Source organism: Budorcas taxicolor, chromosome 2 (assembly GCF_023091745.1).
Source record: "Budorcas taxicolor isolate Tak-1 chromosome 2, Takin1.1, whole genome shotgun sequence".
Lineage (NCBI taxonomy): Eukaryota > Metazoa > Chordata > Mammalia > Artiodactyla > Bovidae > Budorcas > Budorcas taxicolor.
The window spans coordinates 138,401,598-138,419,207 of record NC_068911.1 but is presented as its reverse complement, the minus strand read 5'-3'; the positions used below and the strand labels follow the sequence as shown (position 1 = coordinate 138,419,207).

The window sequence follows — 17,610 nt, the reverse complement described above, 5'->3', positions numbered from 1 at the left end:
TCAAATAATTTTTGATTATTTGCAAAAGTCAGGGCTAATAATGGTAAATAGCACTGAGCGTCTATTGGCTAATACATTGTCACATACTCTCTACATCATCTTATGAGGTCAGGATGATCATCACCACTTTAGAGACAGGTAGCTGAAGACAAGAGATGGTCAAGAATTATCTGGGTCCCCCAGCCTGTCAATACAAGAGCCACACTTGTAACCCATCCACTGTGCCTGACTCTCAGATGGCCCATCCCCCCACTGAGAAGTAGGGGAGGGTGGAGAGGACATTTGCCAGGTAGTACACCTCAACCTTGGTTCAGGATGACTCTGTTCATCAACCCCACTCCAGTGAGTTGGCTGGGGCAGGGTGATGGTGTAGGATCCAAGTGGCAGAGAGCAGTAATGCCTTAGTGAAAACCCTGGAGGGAGTTGGGAACACCTCTAAGGAAGGGTGGGGATGTCCTGATGCCAGGTCCTTGGGAAGGAGACTTCAAGCTTCTCAGTAGAGCATGGCTTGCACTTGTAGCCACGGATACTCTGGTTTCTCCACCCCAGCCTTTCATGGTATAGGCCTGGTTTGTATCTTGGGGAAGGTGACTGATATTACGGTAGAGGCAAAGTTCTGTGTTCTGAGACAAAGCCACGTTTTGTACAACTGACACCTATAAGACAGTTGATTTACCTGCAGGTAGTCATATGCCAGTTGCTCCACTGTGTTCTCTGCTGGGGGCCTGCATCCTGTCGCTTGATTTTGCAGAACACAGCCGAGAGAACAGGAGACTTTGAAAGTGGGTCCCAAAGCAGTGTGGCTGCACCTCTCTGAGGCTTCCCCTTTAAAGCCTGGATAGGAAAAAAAATCACCATGAAGAGGCACAGCCCCAGGCCAAACACTGTCACACTGAGAAGGTCAAGAGAGGGTCAGGAAAGAAACGGATATTGAAAGGCCACCTGGAGAGCAGGGCTCTGACTGGGTCTCCATCACCCCCTCCCTGCCGGCCATCTCACACCTGGGGGGTCGGGAGGCAGATGCTGGGAGGGTACAAGGCAAAGGCCTCTTTCCCCATCATCCCAAATGCTGTTTATCAAAGGGATTTGGACTCCTAGGTGGCGGAGGCATTCAAAGCTTGAAACTAGGAAGGTATAACGTGACTAAAAAGCTGCTTTAATAAAGCACAGGGCTGGGTTTGAGCTGCTCTCTCCATAAATCAAAGGGTGACACCACCTTCTCTCTGCAGATCAGCAAGACAGCGCATTGTGGGGCTGGGACGGCTCTTAAATCTAATCAACGGCTCTTTGAGCAAAAATATAGCCATGACTGGAGGACAGAGGTGGCTGCACGCTGGAAAATATCCCGAGGAGCACGCACATTTCCCAGGTGATAAGAATGCTGAATACTTCTGAGCCGAGAAACCTTGGAAAACAATTAGCCAGAGAAGCAAGATAACCTGTTGAAATTATGGCCCTGCACTTTACTGCTCTCAATAAATTTCCTGGCAGCCTCTCTCCAACTCGGGGTCCCGGACTGCTTATACCTTTAATAGTTGGGGGAATTAAGTCATCAAAGTTTCATCTACCTGTCTGACTTCAGCCCAAGTACAACTTATTTGCCTGGATACCTTTCAAAACTGCTGTCTACATAGATTATAATTTAATATATGGTGGAACTAACACAAGACTGCCTGTTTCTTGAGTCTGAAATGTCAAAATCTGCATTTACACGTTCTGAATTTTCTTCCACATTGCACATGCTTTAAATAGTAATCACAATGTAAGCTATGAAGAATTAAAAGAAATTGCACAGAGATTTACCTTTAATCTCTACTATTCATGGGTGTAACAAGGAACCCTGTGGACTCAGAGCTGGATTTTAGATCAGAGCTGCCTCTTTATTAGCGATAGCTGGTTCTAATGCTTTCAGAGCCTCAGTTTTCTTACCTCTAAAATGGGGATAATGCCCATTTTAATAAATATGGAGAGAAAAATAAAAGGGAAGCTAGCATGGTTCTTATGTTAGTTCATAACTCAACAGGTATCAGCCCTCCTCTTTCTAGTAAGGGCTGATGATTTGATGAATTTTCCAGTTCAACTCACATAATGCTTTCAACTGGGCCAGTTTTTGTGTTTTTTTAAAGAGTTTTTTGAAATGAACCATTTTTAAAGTCTTTAACATGTACTGTATTGCTTCTGTTTTATGTTTTGTTTTTGTAGTCGAAAGCTTACCTGCTGGCTCAGATGGTAAAGAATTTTCCTGTAATGCAGGAGACCCAGGTTTGATCCCTGGGTTGGGAAGATCTCCTGGAGAAGGAAATGGCAATCCACTCCAGTATTCTTGAGTGGAGAATTCCATGGACAGAGGAACCTGGCCGGCTAAGGTGCCTGGGATTGCAAAGAGTCATACACATTTGAATGACTAACACTTTTAATTTTACTTTCTTTGTAGCTGAAAGGCATGTGGGGTCTTACCTCCTTGACCAGATATCAAACCCTGCATTGGAAGGTGAGTCTTAAATACTGGACTGCCAGGGACATCTCTGGGCCAGTTTCATTTACCCATTTGTGTGAGCGATTCTTTTGCGTGCCCAAATCCCTAGAGCCCTTAAGTAATTATTCTAGTTGGGTTTGAAATTCCAAGGGCAAGTTACTTAATTCATTTAAGGCTCTCTTTTCTCATAAAATTTGAGGATTAAATGGGATAAGATATGAAAAACATTCAGGCTAGTATCTAGCAATTGCTAAGAACTGAATCATATTGGCTATTATAATGATTAACCTACAGCCCTTCCTAATCCCCATCACACAACTTGTCCTCACCCTCTCCCTCAAATCATACGTAGTGAGAAGTTTCTTATCTCTGTACAGACACTTGTGTTCTGTTCTTCACCTAGAACGCCAACATCCTTCTTTGCTTGGCCTGTTTATATTCTTGTCCTTGAAGGCTGTATTTCAGACATCACATCATCCATAAGACCTACTGATCCTGTCTACACCCAAAGTCAGAAGTCCAGCTTCTCTGGCAGAGCACATTTCTCTCAAGAACTCACTACATTCAGCTTTGAGTTTTGGTTCTTTGTATACTTGTTTTTCTTCCCTCCTCAGGTCCTTGAGAACAAAATCCAAGGCTCCTCCATGTCTATGGGCCTCTGCTGCATTTTACATGAATATCTTTTGGGCCACAATGAATCTCTCTGTATTTTTGAATGTCATTGGAGTGACTAAGCAGAAGAGCTACAAGGTCAAGGGCTGTTACCAGGTAAACCATATTTAGGGTATTGCACATACATCACTGGGCTTCCCAGGTGGTGCTGGTGGTAAAGACCCAGCCTGCTAATGCAGATGTCAAGAGAAGTGACTTTGATCCCTGGGTTGGGAAGATCCCCTGGAGGAGGAAATGGCAAGCCACTCCAGTATTCTTGCCTGGAGAATCCCATGGATGGATGAGCCTGGTGCACTGTGGTCCATGGGGTTGCAAAGAGTCGGACACAACTGAGCACGCATGCATGCACATTCATTATTAGGCAGCAAACTTAGGTATTTGGCATTGTTTGAGGAGGGTAACCACCAGCCAAATAAAGCTTCAGGTCAAAAGGATGATAGTTGAATGTTAAGTGTGTCCACAGCTGTGAAGCATCTCCCCTCCTCTTCCAAAGGACATGGGTTTCTTAACCATGGCCGAGGACCTCTGAGAGTCCAGTGATTTGGAAGGTACAGAGATGAAGCGCATTAGCCAAAACATGCTAAGGAAGAAGCTTCTGATGTAAGCTGGTGACGTACGAACTCACATAGCAGAGAGCTTACTCAGGACTAGCATAGTGTGTCAGGAACACAGTAGGGTCTCAGAAAGCACTTCATGAATAAAGGAAGTTGTACTTTTTCTCCCTCTGAGCTGGAGTACCTGGGTGACTCTTTCATGCCTCAGTTTCTTTAGCTGTAAAATAAGAATGAGTCTGATGTTCTCTGACTATATGAGAAGCAAAAATCACCATTATCAGGAACCGGTCAGCCAATGAAGTGAACAACAATTAGATAAACATGGCCACCAAAAAAGAAATCTCAGTTGTCAAGACACTTACAGAAGTAATCTCTAGTTTCTTTGCATATGCCTAAGTAGCGTTCATTAGACCTCTTATTTAGTACTATTGTATGCAAGACTCCTTACAGAAATTCAGGGAACCATCCAACTCACCACCTGTGGTTGTTGAAAGGAGCAAGTAACGCAAGTGATTGCAAAGCACTTGCCTAAAATCCAAGGAATTATACAATAATAATAGTAGTCATCTGTCACCAAAGAAAAGTATTTCCATCTTGGTAGGTTGCAAGTAACACATTTTCTCTCTACTCAAGTTTCTCTTTACTCTCTAAAGAACGCATTGCCCATTGCATTTATAATTTCCTAGCCTGCTTCATGCTTTAAGTTGGAACCTGGCCTGCTCACGTGAGCTAACACCTTTCACCTTGAGAATAATACCAGGTGATCTTTAACAACAGGACTTGGAGATATACGGTTTGGACTGTGAGCTGGAACGTCAGCACTGCAGCGATTCAGGGAAAGAATCCTCACACCTCATTTCTTCATTCAAATGAATTCAACAAATATTTCTTAAGTGCATAGTCAGAGCCAGGCGATGTGTTACAAATATGATACTCCTTAGAAGGCCACACAGACATGGAAACCAATCATTGTAATAGAGGTAATAAAAGTTTTATTGACGATCTGCAGAAAGGATCTCAGTAATACTGGATGGAATTGCCAGCTCTGTCTTGGGAGGAGGCTGCAGCAGGTAACTTGGTTGGTGTAGTTGCTGATAACTGAGCCCCTCCGAGCTAAACAGAAAGGAACTTAATGTGGGGAGTTAGATTCCCAGGTGGCTCAGCAGTAAAGATTCTGCCTGCAATACAGGAGCTGCAGGAGATGCCAGTCGATCCCTGGGTCAGGAAGATCCTCCTGGAGAAGGAAATGGCAACCCACTCCAGTTTTCTTGCTTGGAGAATCCCATGGACTGAGGAGCCTGTTGGGCCATAGGCCATGGGGTCACAGAGAGTCTGGCGTGACTGGTGACTAAGCACAGCACACACAGCACAGGTGTTTGCCAATGTGTTGGAAGGAAGGGCTAGAGAATGCTTCAGGCAGGGCTTCCAGGGATAAATCTCAGAATGTTACAGAGCTGGCCCACTGAAGGAGTGGCTACCCAGAAAGTCAGGGCCTTGAAAAGCCTTACCCCATCTGTGGGCAACAGAGTTAAGCTGCCTCAGCTGTGATGCTTGCTAAAACAGTGGATGTCCCTCACATGGCCTCTTGACCCCCAGGAAGGTAGAGACCAGACACCCTTCCAGTAAAACCAAATGCCTCTGATACTATGCTTGCCCACAGACGCACTGCTGGGCCTCAGTCCCATCTTCCAGAGTGTTCAGTGGGGGCTGGGCCATATGTGGTGCCCAAGCTGGGAGGAAATCTGGAAAAGGTGGTCTCTAGGTTTCAAGCCTCTGACCTGCAGTAGGTCTTGCTCCAGGAGGGCAAGGTGTATATGAAGGAGCCAGCCTTCAGTGTCTGCCTTCAGGTCTTCATGGAGAAAGAGTCAGTTGGTCTGGGATCTGAAGGAGGACCGAGGAGCCACAGGTCAGAGGGCGTTTTGAGCAGCGGAGGATCTGCTTGCTGCATTTATTGCATACTGCTGTGGCGCAAAGCTGTTAAATGCACCCCTGGTTCAAATAAATGAAAGTAATTTGAAACAACACCAGCACAAGATGTAACATTAGGAGTAATGAGGCTTGAGAGAGAGGCACAGTGCACTGAGTTTGGAGGGCTTTGGACTTCAGACTTGAAGCCATAAGTATTAGCCGCAGAAAGGCTTTGAGGAGTGAGGGTGTGCATGTGTGTGTGAGAGAGAGAGAATGGAGGCAAGGATTCATGTGTATATGTGTGTGAGAGAGAAAGAGAATTGGAGGCAAGGATTCATTTTCCTTGACTGCTGGGCAACTATGTGTGTTATATATAGCAGTATTCTAGTACACATATAACTATGTGTTATGTACTGGTGTGCTGGTACTGTTTAACAACTGACTCTCCAGAAGGGGATGAGTCCTGATTTGTAGGGTATGCTAACTCCTGTGTTGCGGATGCTTCGAACACGACCTATTTCAAGCTACCAATGTGACATCACTGAACATGGAGTTGGGAAGAAATGCAGACAGTTAGCTCCTGGGAGCTGGTTCAAACTGGCTCCATAACTCCTATGTTTTTGCTGTAAGTTGATTCTTAAAACAATCCCATAAGATGTATAGTCGTTTCATTTCACAAATGGTAAAACTGAGGCCTAGAGAAAGAAGCATTTTATGCAAGGTTATGTAGCTAATTAGTGGTTGAATCTAATTTTAGGAGCAGAAGGGGACAACAGAGGATGAGATGGTTGGATGGTATCACCGACTTGATGGACATGAGTTTGAGCAAGCTCTAGGATTTGGTGATGGACAGGGAAGCCTCATGTGCTTCAGTCCATACGTCGCAAAGAGTCAGACATGACTGAGTGACTGAACTGACTGACTGTGTGCAAGGCCAGTGTTCTTTCAACAAGACAATGCTGCCTCCAGACTAGTTTGGTCAGCTTTCTGTTTCATATAAGTTCCTCTGGGAGTGCAGGGCAGAGGTTGATATCACAGTGTGAGAGAGTGGTAGACAGTGTTTAAGTGAATCAGTCTGTGTTCCAATAAAATTTTATTTACAAATGTGGTGGGGTCTGTATAGTACAGAGTTGGGTCAGAAGGAAGCTAAATAAGGGGCAGAGATCACATAGAAGGCTGCCGAGGGGAGCAGCTGAGAAGTGATGGTGCTGAATGAAGGCCATGGCAGCATGTTAGGAGGAATGGATGTATTTGACAGAAGTGCAGGGTGGAATTGCCAGCCTTCCATCTCATCAGATGGGGATGGTTATGGGCAAGGAGCAGAGTTATATATGGTGAGTCAAGGATTATTTCTGGATTTTTTGGTTTTTAACTATGAACATGGTGGTACACTTGGTCAGCACAGAGTCATGAGAAGCAGGTTTCTTTGGAGAAAGCTTGTTTTCAGTTTGGACAAGTTGAGTGCAAAGGGCCTTTGGAAAGCCCAAGGAGGGATGTCCAGTAGGAAAGTGGAAATGCTTGTACTCAGGAGACAGATCAGAGCTGGAGATTGTGAGCAAATCAGTCTAGGATGGTAGCTGAAAGGCTGTGGATGAACTTGAAGAGAGAGTGCGAAGAGGGCTGGGAATAAGCCAGTAAAGTTGCTTGGAAACATACGGATGGTCTCAAGGAAAACCAGCTCAGAATCCTGTTTCTTTAGACAGGGTGAGAGTGATCCTGGCATGAGAGAGGGGGTCAACTGTGCCTGATGCATTTGTGAATTCTGTGATGTGCTGCCCAAGTCCCACTTCAGGAATGAAAGGCCATTCCCCAGCTACTGTGAATATGGCCCAAAGATGACCCCTGGCTGTCAATCCTTTTGGGGATTGCGTCACCTGAAGAAAACTGCCTGGTTCTGGTCTCCCCTCCTTTCAGGGGTAGCCCATACCCCCTGACAGAGATGGTGGGATAAATGCCCCTCTCCCATGTCCGCACTTGGGACAACTCTATGAGGCCACTGAAGCTCCGGATTTCCTTGTGGAGTTGGCTGAGCCCAAGCTGGAAGGGCACGCAGCTTAGCTTCTCCCTCTCTGCTCCATCCTATCTTTTTCCCCTGCCTTCTGTAGGTACTGAACCCAAGTGCTCTCCCAAATAAACACTCTGCTTGCTCATTCCCATCTCAGCAACTGCTTTGGGGGAGCCCAGCATGTGGTTAATCAGGTGGCTCAGTGGTGAAGAATCCACCTGCAATGCAGGAGACGTGAGTTCTATCCCTGGGTTGGGAAGATCCCCTGGAGAAGGAAATGGCAACCCTCTCCAGTTTTCTTGTCTGGAAAATCCCATGGGTAGAGCAGCCATGGGGTTGCAAAGAGTCAGACACTACTTATCGACTAAACAACAGCACGTGACAGACACTAGTTCCCTGTGTCCTCAGCCCTGTGATGTTGCTATTCTAGGGTGGGCAGGACCAGACCTACCCATTCATTCATCAAATCTTAGCACAAATCAGTGGTGGGTGAAAACCAGGACTCTTACTGACTGAATAAAGCTTTATTTTAATGCAAAATAAACAAGAAAAATTTATATATTCATATATAACAATATCCAAAATGTTTCTGTGGTACAAATGGGATCATCCAAAAAAGACCGTAAAGAATTCATTCTCCACCCTCAATCGTATGCCAAAATATGATTTCACATAATTTATCTTCAGAACTTATGAACAGACTTGGTATCATATTAGCAAAGGAAAACACTAGAAAAAGTGACTGTATAAACAGCAGGTTTTGTTTGTATGTTCCCAGTAGTAAACAGCACTGCAGTCAGCATAGATGGAATGTAACACTGTCTGAAAGAGCTGAGTCAGGAGACAGTCTCGGTGGTTAGTTCACCCTCCGTCCTGCGCGGTAGTGAAGTCCACCTTTAAAAGTCAGGCTGTGTGAGATTCTATTACTATTTAAGGACACGAGGGAGAAAGAGTTCCCCTTAGAAGCTGAGCTGCATATGAGATTCTAGGCTTATTTTAGATATCTCACGTTCATTCTCTTTTTTATCAGAAAGGTGGCTTTGTAGGGATATCTTACGGAGACTCCTCTTCCTGCTCTCATTGTGGCATCATTTCCACTTAAGTCGGTGTGAACTGGGAGTACAGAGAAACACCATCGTGGGCCGTTTCTGACTCCCAACACCCTCCTGCCTAACTGCAGTAAATCTGGACTGAGATATATTTCGCTCGTGGACTCAGAAAGCAGCAGGGTGTCTACCCAATTTAGCACCGATTTGCAGGCTGTTCATTGCAAATTTCAGAGTTTAATGCTGATGGGAATCTTATAGACACACATTGCTGTCCACACTGAACTCTCTAGCTCTCTCTGTCCCCCTGAAATGCTAAGATGGTCCTCCAAAGAAAAGGAAGGGTCATACCAACCCTATGCATGGCAACTCTGAAACTTATCAGGTGGATTTCGTTCAGAAAATAGATTTCATTCAAGGAGTTCATAAATCTTCGGAAGGGATAATGAACCATGTTTTAATTTTGTTATTGGCGGCAAAAATCAAGCTGCAGTGAAGTCTTGAGTCTCCTTTTATCAGTTCGTGTGCATAGAGTTTCCTCCTTGGGGTGACGGTGCTGCTAATTATAAGATCTTTGCTCTGTACTATACTGTGAAGTCAACACATACAGATCTAAAAACCTAATAAGGAGCTTCACAGTAAATTTCCCCCCACTTTTGTTGTTACTCAACCATGATTTGAGAAAATAATCCTGACTCTGAACTTTCCTTTCATCCAATGATGTGATATTGTGGGGAAGCAAGATTATACCAGCGGTGATACTGACACAGCCCAATGACATGAAGGGTTAGTGAGATGTTGTGTTTCTTCTCTCCCTTGTAGAGGACTGAGTTCGCCTGCATCTATAAGTATTCTGTGGTCTGCTTTCTTACATCTCTCTACTCCTGCAAAAGGATAGAAAAAGAGCTCCTTAAAATATCTAGTGACTTGAGGTCAACACATCACTTCAAGCTCTGGATGACCCAGTGGTCAGATCAGGAGCCAGGCAGGTGTACATTGACGGGTTTTCAGCTCACCAAGCTCTCAGTACCACCTTTTCCTGGGGGGCTATTTGCATTCTGAGCTACAAGGAGACACCTGACTGAGTTTTTCCAAGGCCAAAAATAAATCAGGAACTATTTCCTGCTACTAGGAGCCCACTGATTATAGCCTGGTCTTCTAAATACTCTAAACAACCTGTTCTTCTAAATACTGGGAAAGAGTTCCATAACCTCTGGGTGGTGACAGTTGGGTTGGTTCACAGGCATTTATAAAGCTTACATTCAAGCTGTTCTTAATTGTTACTCGACTTGATGAAGACTGTCATACATACAATGTTGGCTTCTTCTGGGTAAGGTCAAATAGGTTCAAGCAGGAAAAGAAAACTGCTATAATCGTTTCCCATTACTTTTCATAGTACATTCACATCCTTGGCTGCCCCCTCAGAATTAGCGATTGCTTTACTGCCTGTGTATACAATACAAAAGGGCTTCCCACGTGGCTCAGTGGTAAAGAATCCACCTGCCACTGCAGGAGATGCGAGTTCGATCCCTGGGTCAGGAAGATGCCCTGGAGGAGGAAATGGCAACTTCACTCCAATATTCTTGCCTGGAAAAGTCCATGGACAGAGGGGTGGCAAAGTGGGACACGACTGAGCACGCACACACTCAAAACCATGCTTGGAGCAGCATTCCTTGAGACTTAGTGCAGGAGATACCATGCTCACAAGCTGCCAACATGGTGAAAATATGGGCATTCTTCCTACTGGGGCTGCTCTGAGTGTCTCACCTTCCATCACTGCCCCTTGGGGGAACTTGGCCTTAATCCAGAAGGAAACCTCTGACTTGGCTCTATCCAGTAGTCTACAGAAATTTGGTTAAACTATGGAACATCCTGAAGAGCTGGCTTTTATTGCTTCAAAACACATCATACTTCTCTCATCTTACCATTGTCTTCTTGAAGGTTTATTTAGCTCGAGGGAAGGCAGCTTGCAGCTTGTTGGTCGGGAAACGCTATGGCTCACCTACACTCCACCTTGAGGTGAGAAGGGCCCAGTGTTCAACCTCAGAACAAATTGCAAAGATTCTAAAGGTGCCTGGCTTAAGAGAGATGACAGAGGGCCAAAAACAACTCGACAACCTATTCTCAAGAGGGCCGTAAGTAAACTGTAGTTTAGAAAATGATACCTCTTAAAGTTCAGTAAATAACACTAGTTAAGTCTAAACCCAGCAGTTGCATCATTCTTGGTAACAGAACTATATTTTAAATTAAAAAAAAAATACTAAACTAGGCAGGATAGATACTCTATGTATTCAATAACATCAATACTATAATTTATTAAATCCTAGCAGTCAGAGGTATTCTAATCTCAGCCAGAATATGTCTGAACTGAACTCAAGGCATTTTTGGGGGGAGGGAATGAAGAAGGAATGTAAAAGGCTTAGAGGACTGCAAGGGTCACTGAGCAATTTGAGTTGCTGCTCCCATGCTTTGCTGTTTCTCAGTCTTCTCTTGTGTTCTCATTTGGGTCAGGGTTTAGAGGCTCTAATCTATGATGAAATAAGTACAATATCTGTGCAAAGCTCTAAAGAAATTGTGATGGATTTTGGAGGCGGGGTGGCGGGGGGGGGGGGGTGGGGGTGGGGGTGGGTGGGTTAGCTTTTCAAAGCCATAAGACCTTTTCCCAACTGGAGACCTTGGCCTTGGTCTTGCTCTGACTTGTGTTATTGAAATATAGCAGATGTAGAATGATTTAGTTTTATGCTCCTTCTCCCTTCTTTTCTGTTTGTTGTTTTCCTTTTTATTCTCTTCTTCATCAAACTTTCCAGAAAGTGTATTTATTTTCCATTCTCCATACTGGTAATCACACACCTTCATAAACATGCACACATACACACACACTGCTACTGCTTGCTTGTTATCATTCCCAAAGAGCACCGTCAGCCCTTTCCTGACCCTGGGTGCATATGGTGCTGTTTGGCACTGAGTCTAGAATTGGCATCTCCAGAGCACTGCTTCCTGTGTGACCTAACCAGCGGGCCCTCTCTTTCCTGAGTATGTCTCAGCTCTCAAGTGGGAGTCTTAAAGGCCCCAGTTACAATAATGACAAGCAGGAGATTTGGGGATGAGTCTGAAGCCAGATATCTCTATGCTATCCTGCCTGGGATGTGGGAGAAAGGAAAGTAAGGACCACGGGAATTTTAGCCTTTTAACTTCATTGCCTTGATCCTAGGCATAGATTTCTTCTGGAAGCCCTGCTTTGTGAATTCTCCCAGGACACTAATACTGCATTCACATCTTTTATATAAAAAGCGAGGAAACGTGAAATGCTTACACCAAGTGAGTGGTACTGAGAACCTGAGAAATTCTACAAACAAATGCAGCCTTCCTCTGGGTACAAAACATTTCAAGGAGCTCACTCTTCATGTTTGTTGTTTTCTCAATGCAAAGACTACTCCCTTAGGATGCCCATATTTGCAGCTACTCTTCACAGACTTAACAACTTAAGGAGGTGGCTGAAGCTTAGCCTCTGAATGGATGATGTCCCAGACAGAGACTGGCCCCTCTCCCCCCGATGACGCCAATGCTATGCATGTCTGTGTTCCAGAGAGTTGGCCATGCTGTAGATATCCACTGCTATTTGCCTGTTCAATTGCCACTCTCAGTGAACTGAACAATTCTAAACGTATTTCAAATATCAGGCAGTTTTCTTTTTATGGCCCTATCCTTCCTCTTCCTTCTGATTTCCCTCCCCAAACTCCTACTCCATTCTTTCTGATTAGTGGTCAAGTGTTGCAGCTTCAGTGAGAAAAATCTAATCTGTACCATAGAGAATTCTCGATAGGAAGAAGGCCTTAAGGTGTAGGAAGAACAAAGGTGATGCTGGATGTCTTCCGTCCTGGGCTGGGCTGAGCTTGGCGGTGTTCAGCTACACGGCTGCAGTCATGGGGTTCTTCTGCCTGGGATCCTGGGTTCGGTAGGGGTACTGATCTGGGCTGCTCCCTCGGGGCCCTGGTCTGCCCATTTCTGGGTAGGCTGGTACTCTGTGGTGCTGAGGAGGGGAAGGCGGGACATCTTGTCGGAAAGGTCCTTTGTGCTGGGGGGCTGGTGGGGGTGGGTAGTACTGGGGATACCGGAGATCTGTGACTCTCAGATCTGGGGGGCGAGGATAGCTTCCTTTGGGTGGATGCACAGGATGAGCCCCTGGGTAATAGGGAAGCTCCCTTTCCTTGTAGAGCCCCCGAGATGCCGCTGTCAGGTAGTCTACAGGGTCTGCTGGTCCTCCCCTGTTAAGAGAAGAACAAGACACATATCAGTGACCACTAGCTGGCTGCCCAGCTGATGACCACATCCCTCAGCCTCCCGTGTGGTCTGGTGTGGCCACAGACTGGATCTGGCCAATGGGATGTGAATAGCCATGTTGCATACCCTTAAAAGGAAGAAAGAGACCCTCTTCTCTTCCCTCCTTTCTGTTGGCTGCTAAGAGTGGCCATAATTAAGATCATAAGGAAAAAGCCACATGCTGAAGAAGGAAGAACAAGAAGAAGAAAAGAGCCTGGTTCTTCTACACCATGAAGCCACCATGTCAGTTAGGTGCCTAAGAGAGAAATATTCTTCTATCTTGTTGATATGTTGGCCTTTGTTATAGTAACCAAGCGAGTTCCCTAAACAAGGCTGAGTTTGGCTCTGTTAATACTAGAACTGTTCATCCTCTTCCTTCTCCACCTCCCTGAACCCTGACATGGTGGTAGAAATGCACATGTTATCTGGAGTCATAACCTTCCCAGGGAATGAACTCCCTTCTCTCCTTGGTCTGTGGGCTATTCTTTACACAGGCCATAGTCTTGGTCTAACTCTGGCTGGCTTCTGTGGCACATCTGTGTGGATTAGTATGCCTTCTTTCCACAGTTCCTGGAAGAAGTCCCAACCTAGAGTCTGGAATTATCCACCTGTAACTTTGATATGAAGCGATTCTACTGCAAAGTCAGTAAGTACCACCGAGCCGGTAGCAGATTGGGAAAAGTCAAAGCAGCTGTAAGTTGCACTGTGTAATGAGTAGGCACACAGAAAGGTCCAGGGTAAGAAGAAACACTAACATAAAGCGACCCTGTCTGGATCTCTCTGCTAAGACAACAAGCATCTTCTGATCCATTTGCCATAACAGAAGCAATACGTCTCTAAACAATGTACAGATGACTGCATCTTATCTAGCCTGGGGTTAAACAGATGAGTTCTGTTTGCAGCTCTTAAAATCCCATAAACCTTCTGTGCACATATTCCCTAACATCATGCCCAAATCCTCCCCACTTTCTACCATTCCTCTTTTTATTATTTCTTTTTCAAGGAAAAGAGCAACAATAACAATTAATTAATGGAAAGCTTTCCGATGTCAGAGTACAACCTGGTAGAACACTTGAAAGAAATGACAGGGCTGTAAGAATACGGTGTCTGTGGTTAATCAAGCACTATCAGTGAGGGTCACAATCACCCTGTAATCTGTAGAGTTTGATGGGAAAACAGCTCTGTAAATTCCCCAATCAATGATGGTTTGACAAGCTCCAAGCTTGAGTCCATGTGGAAAGCAGCATGTGAACACATTCATAAGAATGAACAATAGAATTTTTCTCTCCTTTTTTATGTCTTAATTTGGCTATGTATAATAATGAAAGTTAGATCCTTGAGCCTGGGTTAATTTAGCTAGTGAGAGTTTTCAGGTAAAAAAATTAAATTGTTTGTGTACAAGTTATTATGGCATCAACTGTTATTACTCAGTGCAGTTTGCTTTGCTCTATCTTAAATCGCCCATGACAAACAGAGCACAAATGTGTAATCTGTCACCCCAGCCCTGGGAAATAAAGGATGGGGATTTCATCTTCTCTTTCCTTTAGAATATTTTTTTTTTTTTATTTAGAAAACTTCCAGCATTCATTATATCTTTTATTGTACAATATTTTAAGCTCCCCCTCTCTCCCACCATGCTCATTTCTACTTCCTTTTGGTTCATGTTAGAGATTTTCAAAACACTTAAAAAAAAAAAAACCACACCAACCCCCCCCCCCCCTCCCCCAACCTGTGTTTTCTTTCAGAATCTACTGATGATACTTCTCTGCATGAAGTGAAACATGTGGTTTTTCTGCACTCATTTTAAGCCCTTGGGATAAATCACCGACATTTGCAACACACAAACATTATCTGCCTTAAAACGAACATACAATCAATGCTCCCTCCGGACCCTCTTAGCATGAATGTTTCCTGTTTAAAATTGAAAGAGAGAAAGGAGGAATTCCAGGCCTTGGACTTTTAGGGTCCTGTTCTCTCCCTGGAGATTTCTCTCTTTTAAAACAGAATATTATAAAAGACAGGCAGGCACTGTTTTTTTTTTTTTTTTTTTGTGGAGAGACTAGCCAGATCAAGCGGTGACAGAGCAGCAGCCACCGTGATAGCCTCAGCCACCGCACGGGCTGCGTGCACACGGTCAAGCCTCTTCTCCCGCGCCTCGCCCTGCCACTTGGTCGCCTTGCGTGGCCAGGGGAAGGTGGGGGCAGAATTCAAGATAGTTTTGTGGACTCACATCGCTTCCTCCCAGGGGAGATTTTACGTCTGGGAATTTGCTTGCATGTGGCAGAAACCAAGCGAGGTAGCTGTTCTTTGTCAAGAAATGAAATCATGGAAATTGTCTTTTTCTGTAGAACTCATCAAAGCAGTTATCCTTTCTAATTTTTCAGAGAGAAGACAAACAATGAGCTGGCCTATAAAAACACTCTTTAAGGTTCAAAGCGTGCTGGAAGAATTTTTCTTTCTTCAGTGGTTGGGGAGTGGGTTGCTGTTGTTTATAAAAACTCTTTGCTCAAAACTGAGGATTGGCTTTTATCAGAACTTCTCAGTGATTGTGAATATTGTGTGCACACACACACATATTTAAAAGAACAGTTTTTAGGGAGATAAGATGGCAGAGTAGAAGGATGTGAGCTCACCTGGTCTTATGAAGATACCAAAATCACAACTAACTTGCAGAATAACCATCGATAAAAAAAATCACTGGAACTGGCCAGAAAAGATATCCTACATCCAAAGAAAAAGAAGAAGATACAACAAGATGGTAGGAGGCATGTAATCATGATAAAATCAAGGCCCATACCTGGTAGGTAGGCAGCCCACAAACTGGAAAGTAATTATATTGCAGTAATTCTCCCAAGGAGTTTTGAGCCCCACTTCAGGCTCACCAGCTGGCAGGTCTAGCAATGGGAGGAAAAACCCCCAGAAAATCTGGCTTTGAAGGCCAGTGGGGTTTGATCACAGGAATTCAGTAAGACTAGGGGAAACAAGACTCCACTTTTGGTGTAGACATGGTCTCATGCACACCAGGACACAGGGGAAGAAAAATAAAAAAGGAAAACAACAACACATGGAGGCAAAACAATATGCTACTCTAATCAACCAGTGAATCAGTGAAGAAATCAAGATGGAAATAAAAAAATACCTATAGACAGATGAAAACACGACAATCCAAAACCTATGGGTTTCAGCAATACCGTTGTACCTGAGGAGGCAGGAAAAATCTCAAATAAAGAATACCTAAAGCAATTAGAGAAAGAAGAGCAAACAAAATCTAAAGTTAGCAGAAGGAAAAATATAAAGATCAGGGCAGAAAGAAATGGAGACAAAGAAAATAATAGCAAAGATAAATGGAACTGAAAGTTGGCTCTTTTAAAAGGTAAACAAAATTGATAAATCTTAAGCCAGACTCACTAGGAAAAAAAGAAAGAGGGCTCAAATCAATAAAATTAGAAATGAAAAAGAAATAATTGACACCACTGAGATACAAGGAATCATAAGACAACTGCAAACAACTATATGCCAATAAAATGAACAACCTAGAAGAAACGGACAAATTCTTAGGTACAATCTCCCCAAACTGAACTAGGAAGAAACAGAAAATATGAACAGACCAATCATAAGTACTGAAATTGAAATTGTGATTAAAAAATTCCAAACAAATGAAAGTCCAGGACCAGATGGATTCACAGGTGAAGTCTATCAAACATTTAGAGAAGAGTTAATATTTCTGAAACTCTTCCAAGAAATTACAGAGGGAAGAATACTCCTACACTCGTTCTATGAGTCTACCATCACCCTGATACCAAAACCAGGCAAAGATAATATGCACATGGACACATACACACACAATTACAGGCCAATATCATTGATGAACACAGACACAAAAATCCTCAACAAAATATTAGCGAACCAAATTCAATAGTACATTAAGATGATTATACACCATGATCAAGAGGGATTTATCCCAGGGATGCAAGGATTTTTCAGTACCCACAAATCAGTGTGATACACCATACTAAAAAATTGAAGAATAAATACCATATGATCATCTCAAAGGAAGCAGAAAAATCTTTTGACAAAATTCAATTCCCATTTACGATAAAAACTCTCCAGAAAGTGGCCAAGAGGGGACATACCTCAACATAATGAAGGCCGTGTATGACAAACCTGTAGCCTTTGTGTGAATCACAACAAACTGTGGAAAATTCTTAAAGAGATAGGAATACCAGACCACCTTACCTGTCTCCTAAGAAACCTGTATGTGGGTCAAGAAGCAACATAGACCCAGACATGGAACAACTGACTGGTTCAAAATTGGGAAAGGAGTACCACAAGGCTGTATATTGTTACCCTCCTTATTTAACTTATGTGCAGAGTACATCATGTGAAATGCCAAGCTGGATGAATCACAAGTTGGAATCAAAACTGCTGAGAGAAATATCAACAACCTCAGATATGCAGATGACACCACCTTGATGGCAGAAAGTGAAGAGTAACTAAAGAGCCTCTTGATGAATGTGAAAGAGGAGAATGAAAAAGCTGGCTTCAAACCAGTCAATCCTAAAGGAAATCAACCCTGAATATTCATTGGAAGGACTGATGCTGAAGCTATCTGATGTGAAGAGCTGACTC

At 43.8% G+C, this 17,610-nt stretch overlaps 1 protein-coding gene across 1 annotated transcript in view; it reads right to left on the bottom strand.

The window, feature by feature from the left end:
* Nucleotides 1-12,568: 12,568 nt before the first annotated feature.
* The window catches only part of PARD3B (par-3 family cell polarity regulator beta), a 1,141,780-nt gene continuing 1,136,738 nt past the window's right edge, over nucleotides 12,569-17,610 (bottom strand). Inside the window, exon 23 of the mRNA XM_052664164.1 lies at nucleotides 12,569-12,926. Coding sequence (XP_052520124.1) covers nucleotides 12,569-12,926 — 358 coding nt within the window. The remainder of the gene's footprint in view (nucleotides 12,927-17,610) is intronic.